The sequence below is a fragment of the Danaus plexippus genome, chromosome 2 (genome assembly GCF_018135715.1).
Source record: "Danaus plexippus chromosome 2, MEX_DaPlex, whole genome shotgun sequence".
NCBI classification, from domain to species: domain Eukaryota; kingdom Metazoa; phylum Arthropoda; class Insecta; order Lepidoptera; family Nymphalidae; genus Danaus; species Danaus plexippus.
The window spans coordinates 8,026,688-8,047,964 of NC_083537.1; the positions used below are offsets into that span (position 1 = coordinate 8,026,688).

The 21,277-nt window shown below is 28.8% G+C and overlaps 1 protein-coding gene across 2 annotated transcripts; it reads left to right on the forward strand.

Annotated features, from left to right (window-relative positions):
- Positions 1 to 15,882: 15,882 nt before the first annotated feature.
- Positions 15,883 to 19,506, forward strand: LOC116779855 (transcription initiation factor IIB). 2 transcript variants are annotated; one of them, XM_032674358.2, is made up of 5 exons: positions 15,883 to 15,945; positions 16,141 to 16,251; positions 16,782 to 17,082; positions 17,337 to 17,693; positions 18,419 to 19,506. In XM_032674358.2, the coding sequence occupies exons 1-5, from the start codon at positions 15,929 to 15,931 to the stop codon at positions 18,578 to 18,580; spliced, it is 948 nt and encodes a 315-aa protein (XP_032530249.1). In that variant the 5' UTR covers positions 15,883 to 15,928; the 3' UTR covers positions 18,581 to 19,506. The 2 variants fall into 2 exon arrangements, with proteins under 2 accessions (XP_032530249.1, XP_061378173.1); XM_061522189.1 differs by having other exon boundaries at positions 15,938 to 16,043.
- The last annotated feature ends 1,771 nt before the right edge of the window (positions 19,507 to 21,277 follow it).

Here is a 21,277-nt window from a genome sequence, read left to right on the forward strand (position 1 = left end):
GAATACGAATCTTAAAAGTTCTTCCTAATGAGTCTGTAACAATTAAATGTTACCACACGTGTTTTAAAAATATTTTATTACAACGCTAATTTATTTTTAAAATTACTAATTTATTTTAAAGTAACTTGCGAAATTGCGTAATATTATTGCAAAAATAAACAATTTTAATTGCAACATATTATGGCAAGTTAACAATAGCTGATTAGGAAATATCGTAATATTATAGCAGCTTGTATTTTGATTGCGTTTTTAAAAATTTAAGAAAAAACATACACCTAAGGAACGCACCTTCAAAAACTTCACACTGAGTTGTTAAGAAGCGTTGTTTATATTTGAATCATATTATCATCTATATATTAGTAGTTAACCATCCTTTGGTGGTAACAAAGATGGCCCTTATATCAATAGCTCCTTTTGAAAATTCCCATGTTCAATATCAGAGCCTAATTAAATATTTGTATAATGTTATTTATTCCTGATATAAAATAAAATCGTACAAAAGTGTGATGCAATTGGTAGCATTATTATTTTTAAGACTTTTTTTTTATATTAATATATGTTATCACAGTAGTTACTGGCAGCCTAAAAATGTTTGTAAAGCTTGTTTGTGTTCGTGTATAACTATTCCATATTTGAATTAAGTTTTAGGCGTACAGATCCGTATCCTGTTCCTGGCTGTTTGTTGTTTCTCTTAGCGGGCCCGCATTACACCTTGTTACTGAAGGCGGAAGTCGGCAAACATTGGCCAGGACGAGCAAACATTCCCAAAAGTATTTAAATGTGACGATTGAACGCAGTAGAAAATTCAAAATTTGTAATAATTTCTTTACTTTTTATAACATAAAAACTGATACGAGACTTTAAATTTTTTTCTTTGCAATAAGCTATGTAAATATTTGTGGTAGCATTTTAATTTTTTCTTAATGTGACACTCTATTAACTTTGACAGTGTCTAGTAAGTAGCTTTTGTGAAAATAAAATTAGTTTTAAGGGATATGTTACATGTATGTTTATAATTTAATACATAAAAAAATATTCAAAGGATATTTTATTCCAAATTATTATGTGACTTACCTATGAATAAATTATATTGCGAAAAATCACTTAATAAAAACTATAACGATGATAAAATAAATAAAAAATATATAAATTAAAAACAACACCTAGCACAGTGACAGATTCCTTGCAACTGATATTATATTTGAAAGGGGTTAAAATTATGGATGAAATTACACAATATTTTTTTACTATTGTGCAAGTAAAGCCATAAGTTATCTCTTGTATGACCTGTTGGTTAAGTCTATGACGTCACTGTCAAAATAATTAAAAATGAAAATTTAAATTATCTGTCATAAATGACGTCTCCTACTTGTAAACTAACGTTTCTCGCGTATCCAATGTTACAAACAATTAATATGTTTTGATCTTTCACCCATACATTTTGTTACATATATTGTTTAAAATCTTTCTGTTCGAAAGCGACTGGTTTTTTAAAGTATTTTGAATTTTATACTGCAACAATTATATAGGTATATACCTATTTCGATATTGAAAAACGAAACCCGTTTCGGTTGTTTTGAATCTTGGTTTATTAAATCTAATAATTTAAATAAGATTGCATTTAACGATCAGGTGTTCCGTATCTGTTTTTGTAAATCGTTCCGTATATGTTTTTTTTTATTTTAGATATAAATTTCAATAGATAAATCTCTATGTAGGGATGCATATCACTACTGTGGTATTATTTAATCCAGAGACATTTCTGTAATAAAATAATCGCGTCATTATGTTAAATAAATAAATGTAAAATTTTAAAAAGTGGTTTAAAAATATCTTTTTGGAGTTTTCCTTTATTTTATGAAAGTCATCATCATCATCATCAGCCTATCGGAGCCCACAGTTGAGCAAAGGCCTCTTCTCACATGGAGAAGGTAAGAGCATTAATCACCACGCTTGCTCAAGACGGGTTGGCGATTTCAAACTTATAATTTGAAATTATAAAACCAGGTTTCACCGTCTGTCTGTGGTGTCTAAATACTGTTAGAAAGTACATATGAAAAGATCACATTGGTACTTGGCAGGTTTCGAACCCGCGCCCTCACGTGTGAGAGGCGGGCCTTTAACTTCCAGGCCACCACGATTACATATGAAACTACGACATTAAAAATATTTAAAGTTGATTAAAGCTTTTGCAAAAAAACCAAAGAATATATATATATACAGATAAAAAACATTAACAAAGTAAAATTCTTCGTGTAATATAGAATAAAATATTTTTCGTAAGTTACTCCTACACCTAAATTTAAAGTCACAAACTTTAACTAAAAAGTTTTAATAAAACAGCAACACGAGAAATTACTACCTAATTATTAACTCGCTACTGTTGTTTATTTTACATCTTCGAAGTATTTTAACATGGAGGTCCAATATAAGAAAATGACACAGGTTTGAATCTAAGTTTAGTTAAAGGACCTTAGTCATCTTGCAACTTATTCATAGTTTTCTTGAAAAGCTTAAATCATTTGTTCTCACGTCATGTTTGTACACGCTGGTGAAATATTTCATAATATTAAATCAATTTTTTTTTTCAGTTTTCATCTTTTTTATTTATATTTTAGCCATTAAATATACTATTTTTTTGCTCACAGATGTAGTTTATATTTTTGAGACTGTCGGTAATATTCTAAAATCTATTAAATTGATAAATTCATAACCAACTTTAGGAATAATTTAATTGTACTTAGACTTATCTTTTGAACTGTCATCCAATTAATTAAAATTAATTTTAAAAAATAAGCTTTTCATTCGCCGACTTTCTGTTTCACGCAGAAGCCGGAAAAGGAAGAAGTAAAATTTAAATGTCAGGGTCATTATTAATTTAAAGGTATATATGTCGTATATAAAATGACATTAAAGAACATTTCACCATTAAGATATTTCAATTAAAATCTTTAGTTTATTTATAAACAAAATGTTTTGGTGAGATTTTTTTACAAAACAGATTGCTCCAATAAAGTTCAAATTACTGTAACCATTGTCTGCCCTCACCTATACTGATTGTACTCAGATCTGACTCATCAATACACGGGCAAATGATGCATCGGTTCATATCATTGTTGAACTTGTGCATTCTTTTATGAGTAACGACGAAAGCATTTTAAAAATTATCAATTTATTTCCTCCTTTTGTACTCGTATTATTATACATTATGTTATATTTTTATTATTGTGTTTGTTACCATTAACTATATTAATAACTTTGTTTACCAAACACAATGAAATTTAAGTTTTTAAATATGGAACATGTCACTTTTGCGAAATAATAAACGTCAAATCATTAGTCCGCGTCACAAGCGTATGTCAAAATGTGACACATTTTAAGGGTCGCTTGAATAAACAAATTCGTGACTAATTTCTTGGAAAAACATTAGGGCAAAGTTTTATTTCTATTTTGATTTGTATTTTAGTGTAAGGATTTTAAATGTCAAGAATCATCATATTACAATATACACAAAATATAATTTGTTAATAAAACGTTTACACACATAATGTTCTATCTTAGTGAGGTCAGGCGATAAAAGTAAGGCCTAAATTGCTCAAGGAAAACTGGTAGCTCGCAATATGTTAGGAATTCAGTACTTTATCAGATTTCTAGATTTAGGACACATAAAATATTAAATGTTCAATAACATATCATATTGTTATGACGATAAGGATTATTGGGCTTCTTTGTTAGTCGAAACATATTGGAAACATTGTGTGCAATATAATTAATTGTTCTGTTAGTACTCGTGATCGCTAAAAGGGATATTGTGTGTATGTGGTGTCTTAATATTAGAGACTAATATTAGACTTTGGGTTACTGATTATGCGAATATTGAGATACAATATTTCGTGTAGTGTGCCCCTGTGGTTTTAAATAATGACGTGGACATATATGACACAGACACACACACACACACACACATATATATATATATATATATATATATATATATATATATATATATATACGCGTATATTCCAGAAGAAGAGAAAATCTACATCAAACAAGTTAGGTTTTACATCTGCATTTATTACCTTACGGATTCTGAACGCATGATTAAACTCTGTGTTTATTAGGAAGCTATAAAAGACAAACTAAAAGAGGGGAAAAAATTTAAAGTAAAAAAACTAATGGATTTTTACACGTAACCTCCGTTTTTGGAAGGGTATCGCTGGAAATAAATTAGGGACAATGTAGTGATTTTCTTTATTCGATATAAATAGTTAAATTTATTGTAAACGATTGAAAGGTTTTATTTTAACAGGTATTTTAATTTTAATTTCTTTTTTTCGATGTGTAGTTTGATATAAAAATATTTTTATATATAAAAACTATTTTTGTAATGAGAAAACGAGAGATATTTGAGACGATAAATTAATGACGGAAATGTAAAAAAAAAATACTAACACCAATAGTAAATAAATACCACGGAAATAGATTGTTGGGAATGAGAGTTTATATATCAAAAAGCCTGTCAAACAAAGTAAAGAAGATTGCGAATATGATTGTCGAGATTTTTCGATAATCATATTCGCGATATTTAAAAAAGGAATGCGACGGACCCCGCGCTCATCGGTTGAGTTCAATTTATGACTGCTTGTTATATTGCCACTTCTGGGCTATCTTCTTAACAAAGAAAGCATCTAAATTCATAAAGAACAGATTTTTTAGCGTACACACATAAAAATACAAGGTCTATTTGAATAAAACTCCTCCTTTCGTGAAGTCGGTCTTAAAAAAACAAATCGATAAATTTTAGATGATAATGGAATATTCATTTAGGTATATGAAAAGTTTGAATTGCATTGTCGTTATATTAAATCACACATCCCCTTATCACAAATCGTTTTCAGTATCACACTTATTATTTTACTTTATTAATAATTAATTTATACATAAATGGTTTTAAGTAGTTTAGTAGTTAAGATTGTTTTTTAATCATTTCACAAACAGCGATAATCAAAATATTGTAAAACTCATCATATACTTAGTAATTTAATATTTTTTTAAATTCTTATGATATTTTGGATGTTAGATATTATATAACATTTTGCTTTAAATTGAATAATTTATTAAATAACATCTTTTTTTTCAAAACAAGTAAATACATAAATAGGTTCATGTTCATTGATCGTTTTGTATGAGACGTAGAAAAGTCCTTAATTACTTCTAAATACAGCAAGTCTCTTACTAATTCATTTTGAAGCAATAAGACGAGTCTTTCCCAAGGACCTCGCTAATGATTTTATAAAAGTCATTCCGTTGTTGGCTCGATAATAGTACTAATAAATTAGATTGATAATTAATTTATAGAAGTTCTGGTAACTGTACAGTGAATGTGTCATGTAGAGGCTTCGAACATTCTCTTTGAAAAGTTTTCATTGCCTTTCGTCCAGGATTTTCGGGGATATTTTTTTCCCAAACTTTTTTCTTTCTTCTGTCCTTTGGTCTTCAAACTGAATAGTATTGTTAGATCCTGAAGGCCGCGATTAAATCAATTAGTTTTTTTCTCTTACTTTTCCTTCCTTTTATTCGGTGGTATTTGTTTTGAAGCTAACTTGTGTCTTTCTTTGAATCCATTCAGTCTATTGAGGGTAAAACGTTGAAATTTTTTGTCATATGTAAACTCCAAAAAGTATTGGAAGCTATTTTTGGTTAACACACATAGGTATATAGAACTTGTAACCATTTTAATTAGAACATCAACAAAGTGTGCTGCGTTAGTTGAAACGAAGTCCAATAAATAATGGATTAAGCTAAATTTATTAGTATCACAGACATAAAATGATCTTAATTTCATTATAAAAAACATAAGAAATCATACACTCCTTCGATTACCATATATTTGGACGCTTTAGAGAATATTCTAGGCTTAAGTCATAGTATTGTAAGTATATTTTTATCTCAAAGACATGACGTAAAATAGCACCTACAATATGAAAACTAAGTTATGTGCATACCGTTAACCCTATTCCAAAGGAATCTGTAACGGCTTCTCGTATTCATTTAGTTTTAGTCGGAGTTTCCATAGATAAGTAAACAATAAAGTTTTTAAACGCATGTTGATCTAAATTCTAAATAATACTTAGTGTGGGGGAAATCCGAGTTATTATCAAGATAGATTTATAATATATACTGAATGAAACATAAATAAAATTGTATGTAGCTATATTTACCAAGTCCCACAACCGGACATGACTCGTAACAAATGCTTTATATCGATTAAGATAATATTTCGATGGGATGTGACGTCAATATTAAGATAACATATCGATATTCTATGATAGTATTAATCAAATATAAAAATCCTTCATAATGCACATCGGTACTTATCTCTATGTAGAATAGTATTATAAGCATATGTTTGTTTTGAAATTAATTTTTAAGAAAATTATAGGCTTTTTTCAAACAACGCAAAAGAGTTGTATCTAATTTTAGTATTAATTTAAATATTTTTTATTTTGAAATTATCGAAGTATGCAGTGAGGTTTAATACTTATAATATTAATGACTTCCTTAATACAACTGTATTAAGATAAAGGGAGTCTTATTTGGATTAGATAACATTAAAATATACCTAACGTAAATCAGTTTAAAAAAAAACCGGTTTCGTTTTATCCATATTTAATCGGTTTTTATTTCAACAATTACCTTTATTTTTTATTTTTCTTTTCAATGTAAAAACATTTTACCCGCTAGAGAACTTTATAATGCACTGAGAATTGTGATTAATTTACATAAATATTAACATTGTATTAATTCAATTTAACAATTTTATATAGATATTTTAAAACTACGTGTAAGATTTCCAAGTGGCTGGCTTGCAAGCTTTAGTATTTTCATTAATCGAGTTTCATAACAGTTATTCAGTGAAATACAAAATAACAATACCTAGAAATTTCAATATGGCTTTTTACGTCATATTTTTAGTCTATGAAAATATGGCGTATAACAGGAGCATACGTCAGTTGTAGGTATTTGCTATTATTAAATAATATTGTATTATATTTCTTTGAAACATAAACGTAAGTACAATTCGTTTGTTCCATTTGTTAGTATAATACAATAATAGTATAATGTAAGTTTGCATTATCTTATACATAAAATTAAGATATTTATTTCTAAACTAACTTGTAGCCACTACTACATTCACTTGCATGTCGTTATTTGATCTCTAAGAATGTCTTATAGCAGTACTTTTATTGATTTAGTTTTTTTTATACCGATACTCTTTTGAACAATTAATTACTTAATTAAAAATAACCTTTCATCTTATGGAGCAGGAGAAATATACGCATTGTACTTACATTTAAAAAAGTGACAAATTTATAATCGAATCAATGTTATATTTTATGGCTTCCTTTCGAGTCAAATGTTCAAGTTTATTCTGCCAAAGTCACGTATAAAGAATTTTTAATTTTTGATATCATTCATTCTAATTTAGGTTTGCCAGTCACAACATAGTGGATCTCATCAATTATGATAAAAATAATTCCTTCCAGTTATTATACGGAGATAACATTATCTCATTCAAACAGGATTGGTCATCAAATATACTGACTTTTGCTTCGACATCGTTTCCTTTGACTCATTCTGTCTTCCGTGTTTATTTACGTCATGTGAATTCCTTTTATACACTTTTAATGTTATTTGCGTACTGTCACGTTTTATAAACAGGAAGCTTATCTTTTATACAGTATTTCCATATACGCTGCATAAATTAGTCAGGTGATGTGCGGTTTTGTGATAAATTCATTTGAATAAAAATTTACCTATGTGAATGTTTCAATTTTTATGTTTATTTTCAGTAAAAATTAAACAGACTTTGCTCGATTTGAAACTTCAGAAATAAATAAAAGTTTGATTAAGAACATTGTTAGAAGCGTCTACATGATAGAATTACAATTCAAACGAGTATAAGGTCTAATACGAAACATTTATAATTTGATTTAGATTTGTAGTTCTCATTAAAACTCCGCTACATACATTAAAAAAGATAATACTTAATAAATTTTATTTCTATTACGGTCTTTATATAATCTAACAAATTTTAATTTAATTAATAAATTTATGGGCCTTCACCTGTAGTTAACTAAAAAAAAATGTTTGTTCATGACTCATTCGAAAATTCAAAGCTAACAAATAAAAAAAAAATGGCTTTGGGTTTTCACGTTCGTTTTTCTGTTTTAAACAGTCCATTGAAATAACACCCAGAAACAATGTGGCGGAAACTATCAGATGGCAATCCCACAATATAGAATGAATACATTCAATAAGTCATTTTGCTAAAATCCAATATTATTATTACATATGTTTTTGTCGTGCTGATAACGATGAATCACGATGTTATCTTTCATCGCAATGACATGCTAATACATATTTTGATGTTCTCCAAAATGTTTCATATATATATATATATATATATATATGAAACATATATATGACATTCAGATTTGTTTTTAATTATCAAATCTCTCTTCAACCTTTAAATTCTTTTTGCTATCAGCCTTTTTATTATAAATAATTATAAGAACTAAATAAATAGGCTGCCAAAATACGTGTCTGGGATTAAAATGTCGCTTTGTTATTAAAACTTGAACAAAAAGATTTTAACACAATATTCCTTATTTTCTGATGTGTTCAAACGTTGATAGCAACAATGGTTTAAGCGTTCTTTATATTATGTCTATATACACTTTTTGTACAAAATCAGGTCATAAATCTTATAAATTTTAACCATTACTACGTTAAAATTAAACTAAATTGATGTACATTTTAAATTATTATTCAATAACTTCTATGTGAATATGTAACAAACGAAACAAACCCACCCCCTTACACGTACATATAATTATCGTATATATATAACAACATTTGCATAATAATGATATTTTAATACTAAAACATTTTCTTTTAATCCGTAAGAATTGTTTTAGGTTTTCGCGAACCCATGACACACATTCGATTGGGGTCATTGTGTGAGAAGTATTTATTGTAATGGATTATGAAATAAAGGTTTTAGATATAAAAATTGCTATTGTGAAATTCATGGAAATATTTATTTTTTATAATATGCATTAAATAAAATACGATATGTCTTTCGTATATACATTAAAGTTTTATATATAGTCGCTCATAGGTAAAGTGAATAGCAACGCACTGCTTCACGACTTATTCCTCGATCGTCTATTCTAAATTTGTTACACATTTACAACTATTGCTTCGTATACAAAATATTGTGAAATACGTTTGATCTATGATTGATACAAGAACGACAATTGAATAATAAAGCTAATAAATTGTGCAAGTAACTAAGATTAAACTTTTGTTTCTATTTTATTTAGGATCTTTTAATTCCACGTATAAATGACGATTTATGTCACATTCAACTCTTCACGAGATCACGGTAACTGCAAAGTAATCAAAACGTTGAATAAATGTAAAATAAAACAGGAAATGTACTCGTAAATATGAAATACACAGTTTTATTTAAATATGTATCCGTTGAATGTATACAGATATATAAATATTATTATGGTCGGTTTCAAATACGGCTACGATTATAATACTATTACGGATTATCCGTCAATGTACTATCAGTACTGGATACGGGTACTGATTTATAATATTTTATCATAAAATGCAATATATAAATTATTTATCACTGTTATTATTTTGCAATGTTACATGTATATACATTTTTTTAAATGTATTGCAAAATATTTCATGAAAAAATGATTGTATTGAAAAGAATTCTATATTAATTTATTGATCAGAAATGAATCTAGTAGATAAAGAACGGTGACGTTTTAATTCTAGTCATATAGTTTATAATTTATTGTTTATTTAATGAAATTAACAACCTTTAGGACTGAGTTACAACCTGAATTTACGATTCAGTGAAACATCTAGCGTAAAGTGTTTTAGCTACTTAAATGTCACAAGTAAACGAAATTGCTATAAAAAGTTTTATAACCAGATAAGTTTACGGTTACGGCTAAAAATTTATTTCGAATGTTTCACTAACTTTTGTATTACCAAATTTATCTATTTAACTTGCCAAACTGAATTTGATAATTATATTTGTAAATATTTATGACTAGAAAACAGGAAACGCTGCGTACTTAGTTTACAACTTGTAAGCTTGTAGGAATGGACCCGTACGATTTGGATACGATTGCAGAGAGATACATAAAATCTCAAACTCATTACATCTCAGAGAATATTTTTACAGTCCTAATTTTGTTGTAAATTGATTGGAATTATATTGTTTACAAAACTATTAAAAGTAATCAAATGACAAGAATATTATCTATAGAATTTCAATAAATATTTTTTTCTGACTCAGCAAGAGTAAACAGTGCTTATTTATTTTTAATTCACCAAAAACTTAGTAATACCGTATTTAATTAATTTAATTTTTTTGTTGTAACTATTAATAATTAAATTGAAATGTCATTAATTAATACCTACATACAATTACTTATTTTAAAATATAATATCCTTGTTTCGTAACTTAAAAATATGAAATAAGCAATCGTGAATGTGCTCATACGTGCTCACAGACATACATCACTAAGAAATAATGTTGATTAAGTAACAAATTAAATGTATTTAATGATGTGTCACAAAACAATAAGATTGGATTTCAATTAACATAAATAGAAACTGTAATAAACTGACGTCATGTTGAAAATATTCTGATCTATTTTAATTGTGATTTTTGTTTATGTGAAAGGTGGCAAACGAGCAGACGGCCTACTTGATGGGCAGTAGTGACCGTCGCCCATGGACATTCGCAACATAGATGTTGCAGATGCGTTGCCAACCTTGATTGTGGAGGAAAAGGGAGGGGTGGGAATAAGGAAATAGCAGGAAAAGGTAGGAACGGGAAAAGAACAACTGGCTCTATCACTCATCGGACGAAACGCAGCCACTAAAGGCTACTTTACGAAGATCTTATGCAAGAGGGTGGCACGTCCCCGGTCGAGCCAGCCTAAGTTCGAGATGTAGTAATTTGACTACAGCTAGGCTCTACCACCTTCAGATTCTTACCGTCAAACCTATTTGATTCAGATATTATTAATTAGATAATAGCACATATTATTAATTAGCCCAAAAATACAAGATACTATCCCAAGTTTTTGCTTAGGAGTTCTGCAAAATAGTTGGTGGAACGATTTTCAAACTTTTTTGTCGGTCGATCGGGATTTTATTTTCAGACTTATTTCTGAACTAATAACTATGTGAAGACTAGTTGCAAGCTCAGTCTGTAGACTGTGTGATATTCCTTTCGAGTTTTCTAATCACCGACACCAAGTAAGAAAGAATAAAACTTTATTTGTGTTTTTAGCTTAATTAATGACTTAGTATTCAAAATTTATATTTGTTAGTCGAAAGTCCCTGTTTTAGTGTTTTCCTTTATTTCAGTTAATTATAAGTATTTAAATAATTATAAGATATGGTTAATTATTTTATAATAACATGAAAAGAACTGATGTATTTAAAATTGTCCACAACAAAACAATATGTCACGTCTAAGTATATTTTTATAAGAATATTTCAAAAAGCTCTTTTATTTTATACGAAGTATTTAATAGTTTGTAATATGAAACAAGAGAAGAATATTATTATTTATTTTTTTTGCGATGTCTGCAACAACGTTGGCGTTCTTCATTTTGATAATTATCTTTGCAGACCATGCAGCTGTAATGGTTCTGAACGAAAAAAAGGTTTGCTTTAAAAATAGATCTCTCAATTCCCATGCAAAAATTTTTGACTACAAGTGATATGAAACACTATTTTATTTATTTTCTTTCGTATAACAACACGTGCGTTTATATCTATGAAGGTGTAGCATTTTTTTTTTCAATTTATATTTCCTCCAGGCTAAACGAAAAATGTTTTACGCTCACAAACAACAAAAAGTCCCAGCTAGGACAATTTAGATTTTGCGTGCTCTAGAAACCTATTTATCTAATTTCACGTACTTAACGGCAACGTCATTGGGTTCAATGTTCTATTACACATTTTTATATCTCACAGGGAGTTTGTATTTGATTAAATAAAGAATAATAAAAGAATGTTGTAAGTTTATCTAGTAATTGTATCTTAATACATCCTCCGCGACGTTTAATTGGCTTCAAATTACATAAATATGTATAAGAAGACGATAGAGTATTCTTAGTTATATTTACTTAAATATATAGTAAACCGAGTGTTGCCCAAAATCGGTCTTGGTCTTGTTCTTGCAAAAGAGCAAGACCAGGTGTATTAATGCAAGACCAAGACAGATTTTGCAAGATCTAAGCAAAAATAAGACGAAGCCTGCAAGACTCTTGCTTCTTGCAGTTAGGAGTGAGCGTCGTTTCAAGGATTAAGTATAGGCTATACGCTTAGGGACGCTTAGGGCAAAAAATATATGATTTTTTTTGGAAAATTAGACTTATGCGAATTACGAACACTAGGTACCATAAACAAACGTACATAGCGAAAAAAAATATCCATTTAAAGAAAAGAGTGCATCCCTAGTTTTGTCCATTGTGTGTGGTACTGAGCGGTGCCTTGTCGGCAATATTAAAGGTCGGGTACTGAACTCTCATAGAAATTTTGCAGCTATTCGGAAGTACAAGGTCAAGATACAAACAATCGTCGCCGCCGCGCCGCACGAACAATATTTGACACTGTTCGATTACCGTCCCAGGGTTCAAGTGTTCCAAAGAATAAAATGAGTTTTCGGTGCTAAGAATAGACACGAATAGTGGTTTTAAAACACATTACACAAGGTGCTTAAATATGTGGTCACCCATTTAATAAATATTGTGGACACTTTTAATACACTTTAAACATGTGAAAATGTTCTATTATAGTACTTAATCGAATAATATAAAATGCGTGCAATAAGATTTATATACTGTTTGGGAGCAGGAATATAATAATATATGAGAGAACTGTTTTAATAAATAAATTGATTTATGGACTGTTGCATCACAATATATTTTTGCAAATATTCATTTACATGTAAAATAGAGTCAAGTATTTTAAAATACAGTTAATGTCAAGTTAATGTCATTAATGTGTTTTCTATATGTTTAAACCATGTTTTAGTACACTGAAGATTATTAAATGTAAACGTTTATTAAGAAACAGACTCACTCCGGCGGGACACAGGTGTCTTTTAGAATTTTTTGAATTTCTCATAAAATGTTTAGACATTTATTAATTTGGTTGATATTTACGACGGCTATATTAATATAAAATTCAAAATGTACTTATCTGTTGCGTTGTTCTAATCTAAAGTAACGTTTAATAAATAGCGACAGGCTAATAGGTAATTGTAAGACTTGCAAGACTCTTGCTGCAAGAACAAGACCAAGACCAAGACTGGGAGTGCAATACCAAGACTAAGACCAGGTGTATTAATGCAAGACCAAGACCAAGACTGGCCAAGTCTCGTCTTGTTCTTGCATTTGCAACAACACTAAGTCTGTAAACGTAATTATTAAAGAAATACCAAAAATATTATCTATCTAATTTCCCGATCCTCCTCCCCAAAAATTGACGAGATTCCACTAATTTAGTGTGATAGCTATAAAAAGTAATACATATTTCTAAATATATCATTATTATAGCATGTCGAACGCTATTATTACTTAGAAAAATAGCTTAAAAACAAACTAACTTGGTAATTTAATTCGAATTATTCATGTAAGAAATAACTTTGACCTCATTGCAAATTTAATTCTCATTTGGCCTTTAGAACTTGTATTTGACTTATCGGCGAGATCATTAAATGGCTGATTTAGAGTAATTATTTAAATAAATTAATTGAATAATAAGTCGCTTTGACAGTGAATTTAAGTTAAAATTACCTTTTAAGCAAATAATAATTTTATTCTGAGAAAATGAAGGTAGACATTTTTCGAAGTTAATATTGAAGGTCATGCAAACCTTTAAAATAGAAAAGTTTTCAAAAAGGTTGTATTTGAACTAAAAAAATATATTGCCAATCTGTACGTACCTACTTGGTAAGGGGATTTCAACTAGAAAAAAAAAACTATTATCTGAGTAACTAAGCCATATATACGTAAAAGTATTTTTAATCAGGTCGAAGTAAAATAATGACAGTAGATTTGATATAATCAGTCAATAATATTGCATAAAGTAATATGATTTTTAATTTCCTGAAAAGGAATTCTTTTTATTAAATTGGTCGGTTTAATTGTGTTATTGATTTTGTTTCTCTAATTAAGGTATTATTCTGAATACTAGCACATTTAGTGTTTCGCCAACGACCTAGTGCCCTAGATTGCTTCTCTTGAAATCGTTGCGATCTTTCTGTAGAGGATTTAGATTTAGTCAGAGTTAATTGATTGTTGGATAAGAAGTGAATGTAAGACATTTTATTTTGTATCGTAATATAAACCCAACAATTATAGCTGTTTAGCGTTTGTTATATCAGGTATCAATTTTTATTGATTTGTGTTGATCTCCTGGATTTATGTGAAATTAAAGAATTAAAATTTAAGTATTGATTCTTTCTGCTACAATATGTAAATTGTTTATGAAACTATTTGTAATATGTAATTTGTTGCTCAATATGTAGGGACCTGTTTTACTCATCAGTTTTTTAATCCTATAAGTAATACCAACTGTTTTCGATGGACAAGTACAATACTGTTACATAAATATGTTTGCCGCTCTAAAAGAAAAAAAAAATTAGGGGAGGTATCTTCACATTTTCGTTAGTCAAATAGTACTAAATTAATGACATAAAATCTATATCTCACACCAAAAAAGTACCATGGTAATTATAACACATTATAGGTTTTTAAAAAATTTTAAATAGGCTCCGAATAAACAGAGTGCACAATATCAGCTGCAATCTAAAAGTGCTATTGTTTTAAAGCAATGTCATTGAAACAGTTATTAAAGAGATTTTCATTCACCCTCAATAATTTGCACCAGAAATTATATGTACCTACTTCTTGTCTTTTTAAAATTTAAATATCAGTGTATTAAAACATAAAAATAACATGTCTTGTTCTTATAATAATATCAGGTAAATTTTTGAATGGCTAGGGCTCCTTGGTAAAAACTAATAAGTACATATTACAAAAATTAAACTTAACTATTTTAAAGTCTTCGTTACAGAAATCAAAGTTAAAATTTCTAAATAAATAAACATTGTTACAAGGAAAAACCTGGTTTTTTAACTATTAACAGGAGGAAAATAAGACAATAATGCAGAATTATTTGATTATCATTTGGAGGAAAACAAAGGGGAACAAACTTTTTATTATGTTTTTACTAATATACGACACTAATTTACTTAAAAATTAATATATATATATATATTATAAGTATAGATGGCTATTAAAAGTAATATAGAAATGATCTTTTTCTTGAAAGACTATGAGGCAGTTAAAATAAATTTTTTATACAGTGTTCAAAACTCAAAAGTACAATATGGTCTATGGCTTTCGATTCAGCGATGACACCTCACACCCGACAGTCATAGACTGTGTTGCTAGAGCTTTAATACAACAAGAGTTTGTGTCTTTCACTTTACTTCACTTTAATTAACTATCGACTGGCTTGGAATATTGATATTTTTATACGTAGCTCTTACATAAGAAATATATAAATTAGAAATAAAGTCAAGACGAAGATCCACCACTAAATTACATTTATGATCGTTAAACCTCTAAAATATTTGGAAAGTATTATTTTTAATTATCCAAATTATAATTTATTTTTTCCTAATTTTTAATTTTAAAAATAATTATTTATTCCAAATTGACTTTTCATAATTTTTAACATAATGATTAGAAACTTACGACTGGTAACATTCTATAATCTGTGTCTATGCATATTGACAATCATGGCGAGCACGTCGAGGTCTGTTTTTATAATAAATTTTTAATTTTTACTGTCTCGTTTCGGAGTTATTAAACTTTTGTTAAACCGAATAATATTAAATATCTAAATTGTTATATGTAAGTTTTGGTTGCAACGTAATAAGTGTAGCTAGGCAGGTTAAGGTAGTCAGAAAGATTTCTTATATCGTTACTAAACTTTCATTTGTGATTTTAGAATCGAAGCTAATAAGGTGGTGTGTTATGCACATCCCGATGCCCCGCTTATTGAGGATTATCGAGCGGGTGACATGATATGTTCAGAATGCGGCCTCGTTGTTGGCGACAGGTAAAATTGTTTACATCGTACATTATCAACATCACGGTAATTATTGCAATACCCGTACATAATGCACGTAATATATAGCTTTTATATGCCAAGGCTAAATATAATTGTGCAAGGAAAGAAGTTTTTTAATTGTTACTACATAAACAATGCAATGCAAATATTAATGTGTAAATTGTTACTTTATATTTTCTTTGCAAATATTGAAATAATTTTAATATATAATTTCCCTTGTATTTCAAGTGTTTTGTAACATGATTAAATGGGTGTGGCAGAAATTATGCCTGGTATTAATATAAATTTTAAAAAATAACACTACTGTTAGTGCAATAGATTTTGTTTCAATTTATTATAATTAAATATTTTTTTTATGATTAAAGGAAAATTTTTGTATGAAAATATATTTCTCTAAATTAACATTAACTATATATATATATATATATATATATGTGTATACATAGTTTATAACTAATAATATAAAAACAAATATATTACTGGGAATTTTGAACTGAGTAGCTTTGATTGTTTCACAGAGTTATAGATGTAGGTTCAGAATGGCGTACCTTCAGCAATGAGAAATCTGGAGTCGATCCATCTCGTGTGGGAGGTCCGGAAAATCCTTTGCTATCAGGAGGGGATCTCTCCACTATCATTGGTCCTGGAAGAGGCGATGCTTCCTTTGACAGTTTTGGGGTATCCAAATATCAAAACCGAAGAAATATAAGCAGCACAGACAGAGCGCTCATAAATGCGTTTAGAGAAATAAACACTATGGCTGATAGAATTAATCTGCCTAAAACTATAGTGGACAGAGCCAATAATTTGTTTAAACAGGTAGGCCTACCATTTTAATACATATTAACTAACATAAAATTTCCACATAGTGATAGGATTTTGTAAAATAACATTAACAAATTAATGAATAATTAAGAAAGAACAGAAAAAAAGAATTTGCTCGGATCTGATGCTTTTAGGGCTTTGAGTTGTTTTTTATAATCAATTGGGCCGTACAAAAGTTCATAACATCTACTGTTTATCGGTTACATACATATCTATGATTAATATTAACAAACAATAAACTTTTCTAGGTACACGATGGAAAAAATTTAAAAGGCAGAGCAAACGATGCAATAGCCTCAGCATGTCTATATATAGCTTGCCGGCAGGAAGGAGTGCCGAGAACATTCAAAGAAATCTGTGCGGTTAGTAAAATTAGTAAGAAAGAAATTGGAAGATGTTTCAAACTGATCCTTAAGGCTTTGGAGACGTCCGTGGACTTGATAACAACAGCAGATTTCATGTCTCGGTTTTGTGCCAATCTGGGTTTACCAAACTCAGTGCAACGAGCTGCAACACATATTGCAAGGAAAGCCGGGGAATTGGACATTGTGTCTGGAAGAAGTCCCATATCTGTGGCAGCCGCTGCCATATATATGGCTTCACAGGTAATTTTACCATTCTAATAATATGGTTAGCAAAAAATCCCTTATAAAAACTTGGTATGGATGTATGTATGATTGTTGCCCTTTCAATTAACTACTATATTCATATAGTATTCAAGCCATATTTTGTATAACGTCTTATGTCACAGAACATATATGTGTTGTCCATTGGTTGCCATGTACATTTTTATTAGCTTTTTATTAGCTTCACCTGTATGTTTGTTTGTATGTTTGTAACCGACTTCTTTGGGCGCGATTTTGACCCACTTCAAACGGCCAGATTTCGTTCAAACTTTGTAGATTTAAATGAAACTAGTATTATTCGGATTTACTACGCGGATTTTATTATTTAAAAACTACATAATCCCGACGTTTCGGTTACTTTGCAGCAACCGTGATCACGGGCAGACGATTTTTATTATTTATTTTATTGTATATTTTATTTCTCTCTGAACTAAATTCCAACACTCACATAGGGGAAGTCATTGGAAATGACAAGTGTTTAACATTGTAATCAAGTATTGCTTTGTGCTATTTTTATTTAGAAAATCATATGTTTACTAAAATTTCATAATGGTTAATAAATTCGTATTTTATATAGTGTAAAGCTTAGCTTGAATATTTTTCTTATTTTTTTTACTCTCATGGAAATATCAAATAAGCGATAATACATAAAGCATTTAATATACATTGTATAGAAAAACTAACAAAGTTGAAACATCTTCCAGGCATCCGAGGATAAGCGTAGTCAGAAAGAGATTGGTGATATAGCCGGTGTAGCGGATGTAACGATCAGACAGTCATACAAATTGATGTATCCATGTGCCGCCAAATTGTTCCCCGAAGACTTCAAGTTCGCTACACCCATTGAATTCCTACCGCAAATGTAATATAATGATCACTCCCTGGGTATATCGTTTGTAAGAATATAGTGTATATGAAGATTGGAATTCCACATTAGAATGCTTTCATATACATCTAATTTGTGTATTTTTTTTTATATAAGTTTGCTACCGCTAATAGAAGAATTATGAAGCATGATTGTACTGAAATACTGAGGTATGTTTATTATAAAGAACACTTATGTTAAGACAAACAGCTTAATTCCTATATAAATAAGAGCTATTTTTGTTTAAAACTGACTTCTGAATATAAGACTGTCTTGTGACTGAAGATACAAAAGATTGTTTAAAATTTTTTATTACTAAAGACAGATTTTATCTTTCTCTTTTTTTCTGATACAAGCGAAATATTATCTTTACTTATTAAAAAGCCACATGTGTCACTTTCTAAATTCCATACAGCTAAGATTAATAACTTTATAATGTTTCTATGTGACGACTAATCTGATTTCAAGATTATCAATAAGTATTCCGTTTAGAAATAAGCTTTATATACATAGTTTTACATTAACAAGATGATTTAGATAAGTTAATTTAACTGTTAAATTTGTTCATGGAGAAATAACTAAACTTTTTTTCTTAACTTCGTTATTTTATGCTAAACAATTTTCTAATAAAAATGTTTTCGTTTAAAAAAACTTTTGGATCCTCAATTTTTTCTATGTATTAATAAATATTTTTTTTTTTGCTAAACAAGTAACTATTTTATTACAAAAAATTACTCTTTGCTCCATATTAATTGTACTTACAATATTTTAAACGCTTCCTTTGTTCATAAAACATGTAATTATGTAATCGAATTTATTAACTTGAAAAGTGAGATAAATTTACATTAAAATTGTAATTCTTTAATAGACCTGATCAAACGTCTGTTGTAATGTAGATTATTTGATAATAAACAAGTTTATGTGTTTCATTGTGTTTAATTGCAATTGATGTCTATATTCTTAATGTTAATTAATTTTAAACACTAAGACTAGGGATATAGGAGTTGGTTTTGTACGAACAATACATTGAAAAATGTGGGTATATTTGAATATTTCAATTTAATATAAATCAAACGACAGTAGAAATGATATGAAAAACATTATAAAATGCAATATAAAAAGTAAGTTAAAAGGAGCCTTTTTAGAGGTTTTATGAAGTTTTATTGTGTCTGTGTGTGTTAATATTTTCTTAATTTAGTCATTCTGAACATCTGGTTTTGTTTTCGTAGCCATCACCAAAAAGCACAAACTACATATATTATTAAATGCATGACCATACTTTCAGTGACACTAACATTCTTTCATATAAAATAGCAACCATTGTTGGGATTAAAGAATTGCCCACTGTCTTTAGCAAAGAAAAAACTTTTTTCATTATACTATGAATAAAGTTGGTATGAGTTATGAAAATTATTGAATGGATTTCAGTAAAAATTTATAATAATAGATCATACATGACAATAAATTTCATTATTTATCCCGAATTTTGTAGTTACTGGTGCTGGGCTAAAGTTGTGTATCGTATGAAGTTCGTACTATGGCTGATAGATGGCGCTGTCAGTTTGTTAATTATAACTTATATTTAATTTATCAGACTGTTTCTTTCCAAACTCATTCCCAAATCAATATGGACGATGTTATAGCGAAAATGACTATTTGATAATGCAAATTTTATGTACTTTATCCTTAATGTAGTTGGTAACTAATTGATTTTTCCGGCATCCCTAAAACGGTCTATAGACTATATTTACTATATATACTATGTCTAAACTATATTATTTTTATACTGTTACGGAACGGTACCGATGTCATTAATTTTCACCTACAATTTAATGAGTTTTCAATAATAAACGTTGGAAATTTTTAATATCAGCGACGATCTTTGAAAGAAACATTAGAAATGACACTATGAGTTGCCGATCGATAATTGGATTAAGATTTAAGACCCTGTTTCATCAAACAATGTTAAATGAATGGCGTCTTGTTAAGGCATTTGATGGACTGTTAGATGTATCGAGTGTCCCGCCATCAACGAATGATTTAATAAATTAATATATATAATGATACGATTAAGGTACGTATTTAAAAAAAAAATGAATTCGAACAAAGGCCAAACAAGAATGTCTTTGATATGAATAAAATATATTTCATTTCGAAAATTTAATGGCGATTCTATTGATTCCTGTTTGTCATTGTTTATTTATAATAAACAATGCCAAACAGTTTTATTGGCGCTACATATAACTGTGACGGGAACAGTCGAATCAATCAAGGTCAGATCGATTTTTCCCAAACATCATAAATCTGTTTGATGTTTATAAAAGCTTGTTTAGCTATGAGAGAAATTTATTTAGTCTTTAAATGTACGAACTTGTCCTCATACGTCACACGTGTATCCTGCTTCAGTAATAAATTCCAATATTTGTTTGAAAACTTGAAATAAAGCTGATAAAAATGTTGGTAGCTGAATGTAACGTTTAGCTGCCTAGTAGCAACGGCCATTCATTACTCGTTCCACAAACTCCAGTAATTAATGTTGGGCAGGGGTGGCAGCGAAACATTGAAACATCCCTTTACTGCTTTGTTTTGATCTCTCAATTACCACACTCGTGTTGTTTATGAAAATTGAGAGAACTAACCAATGTATAATAATAGATGGTATAAATAATATGATTATGTTGTAACACGTAATATTATT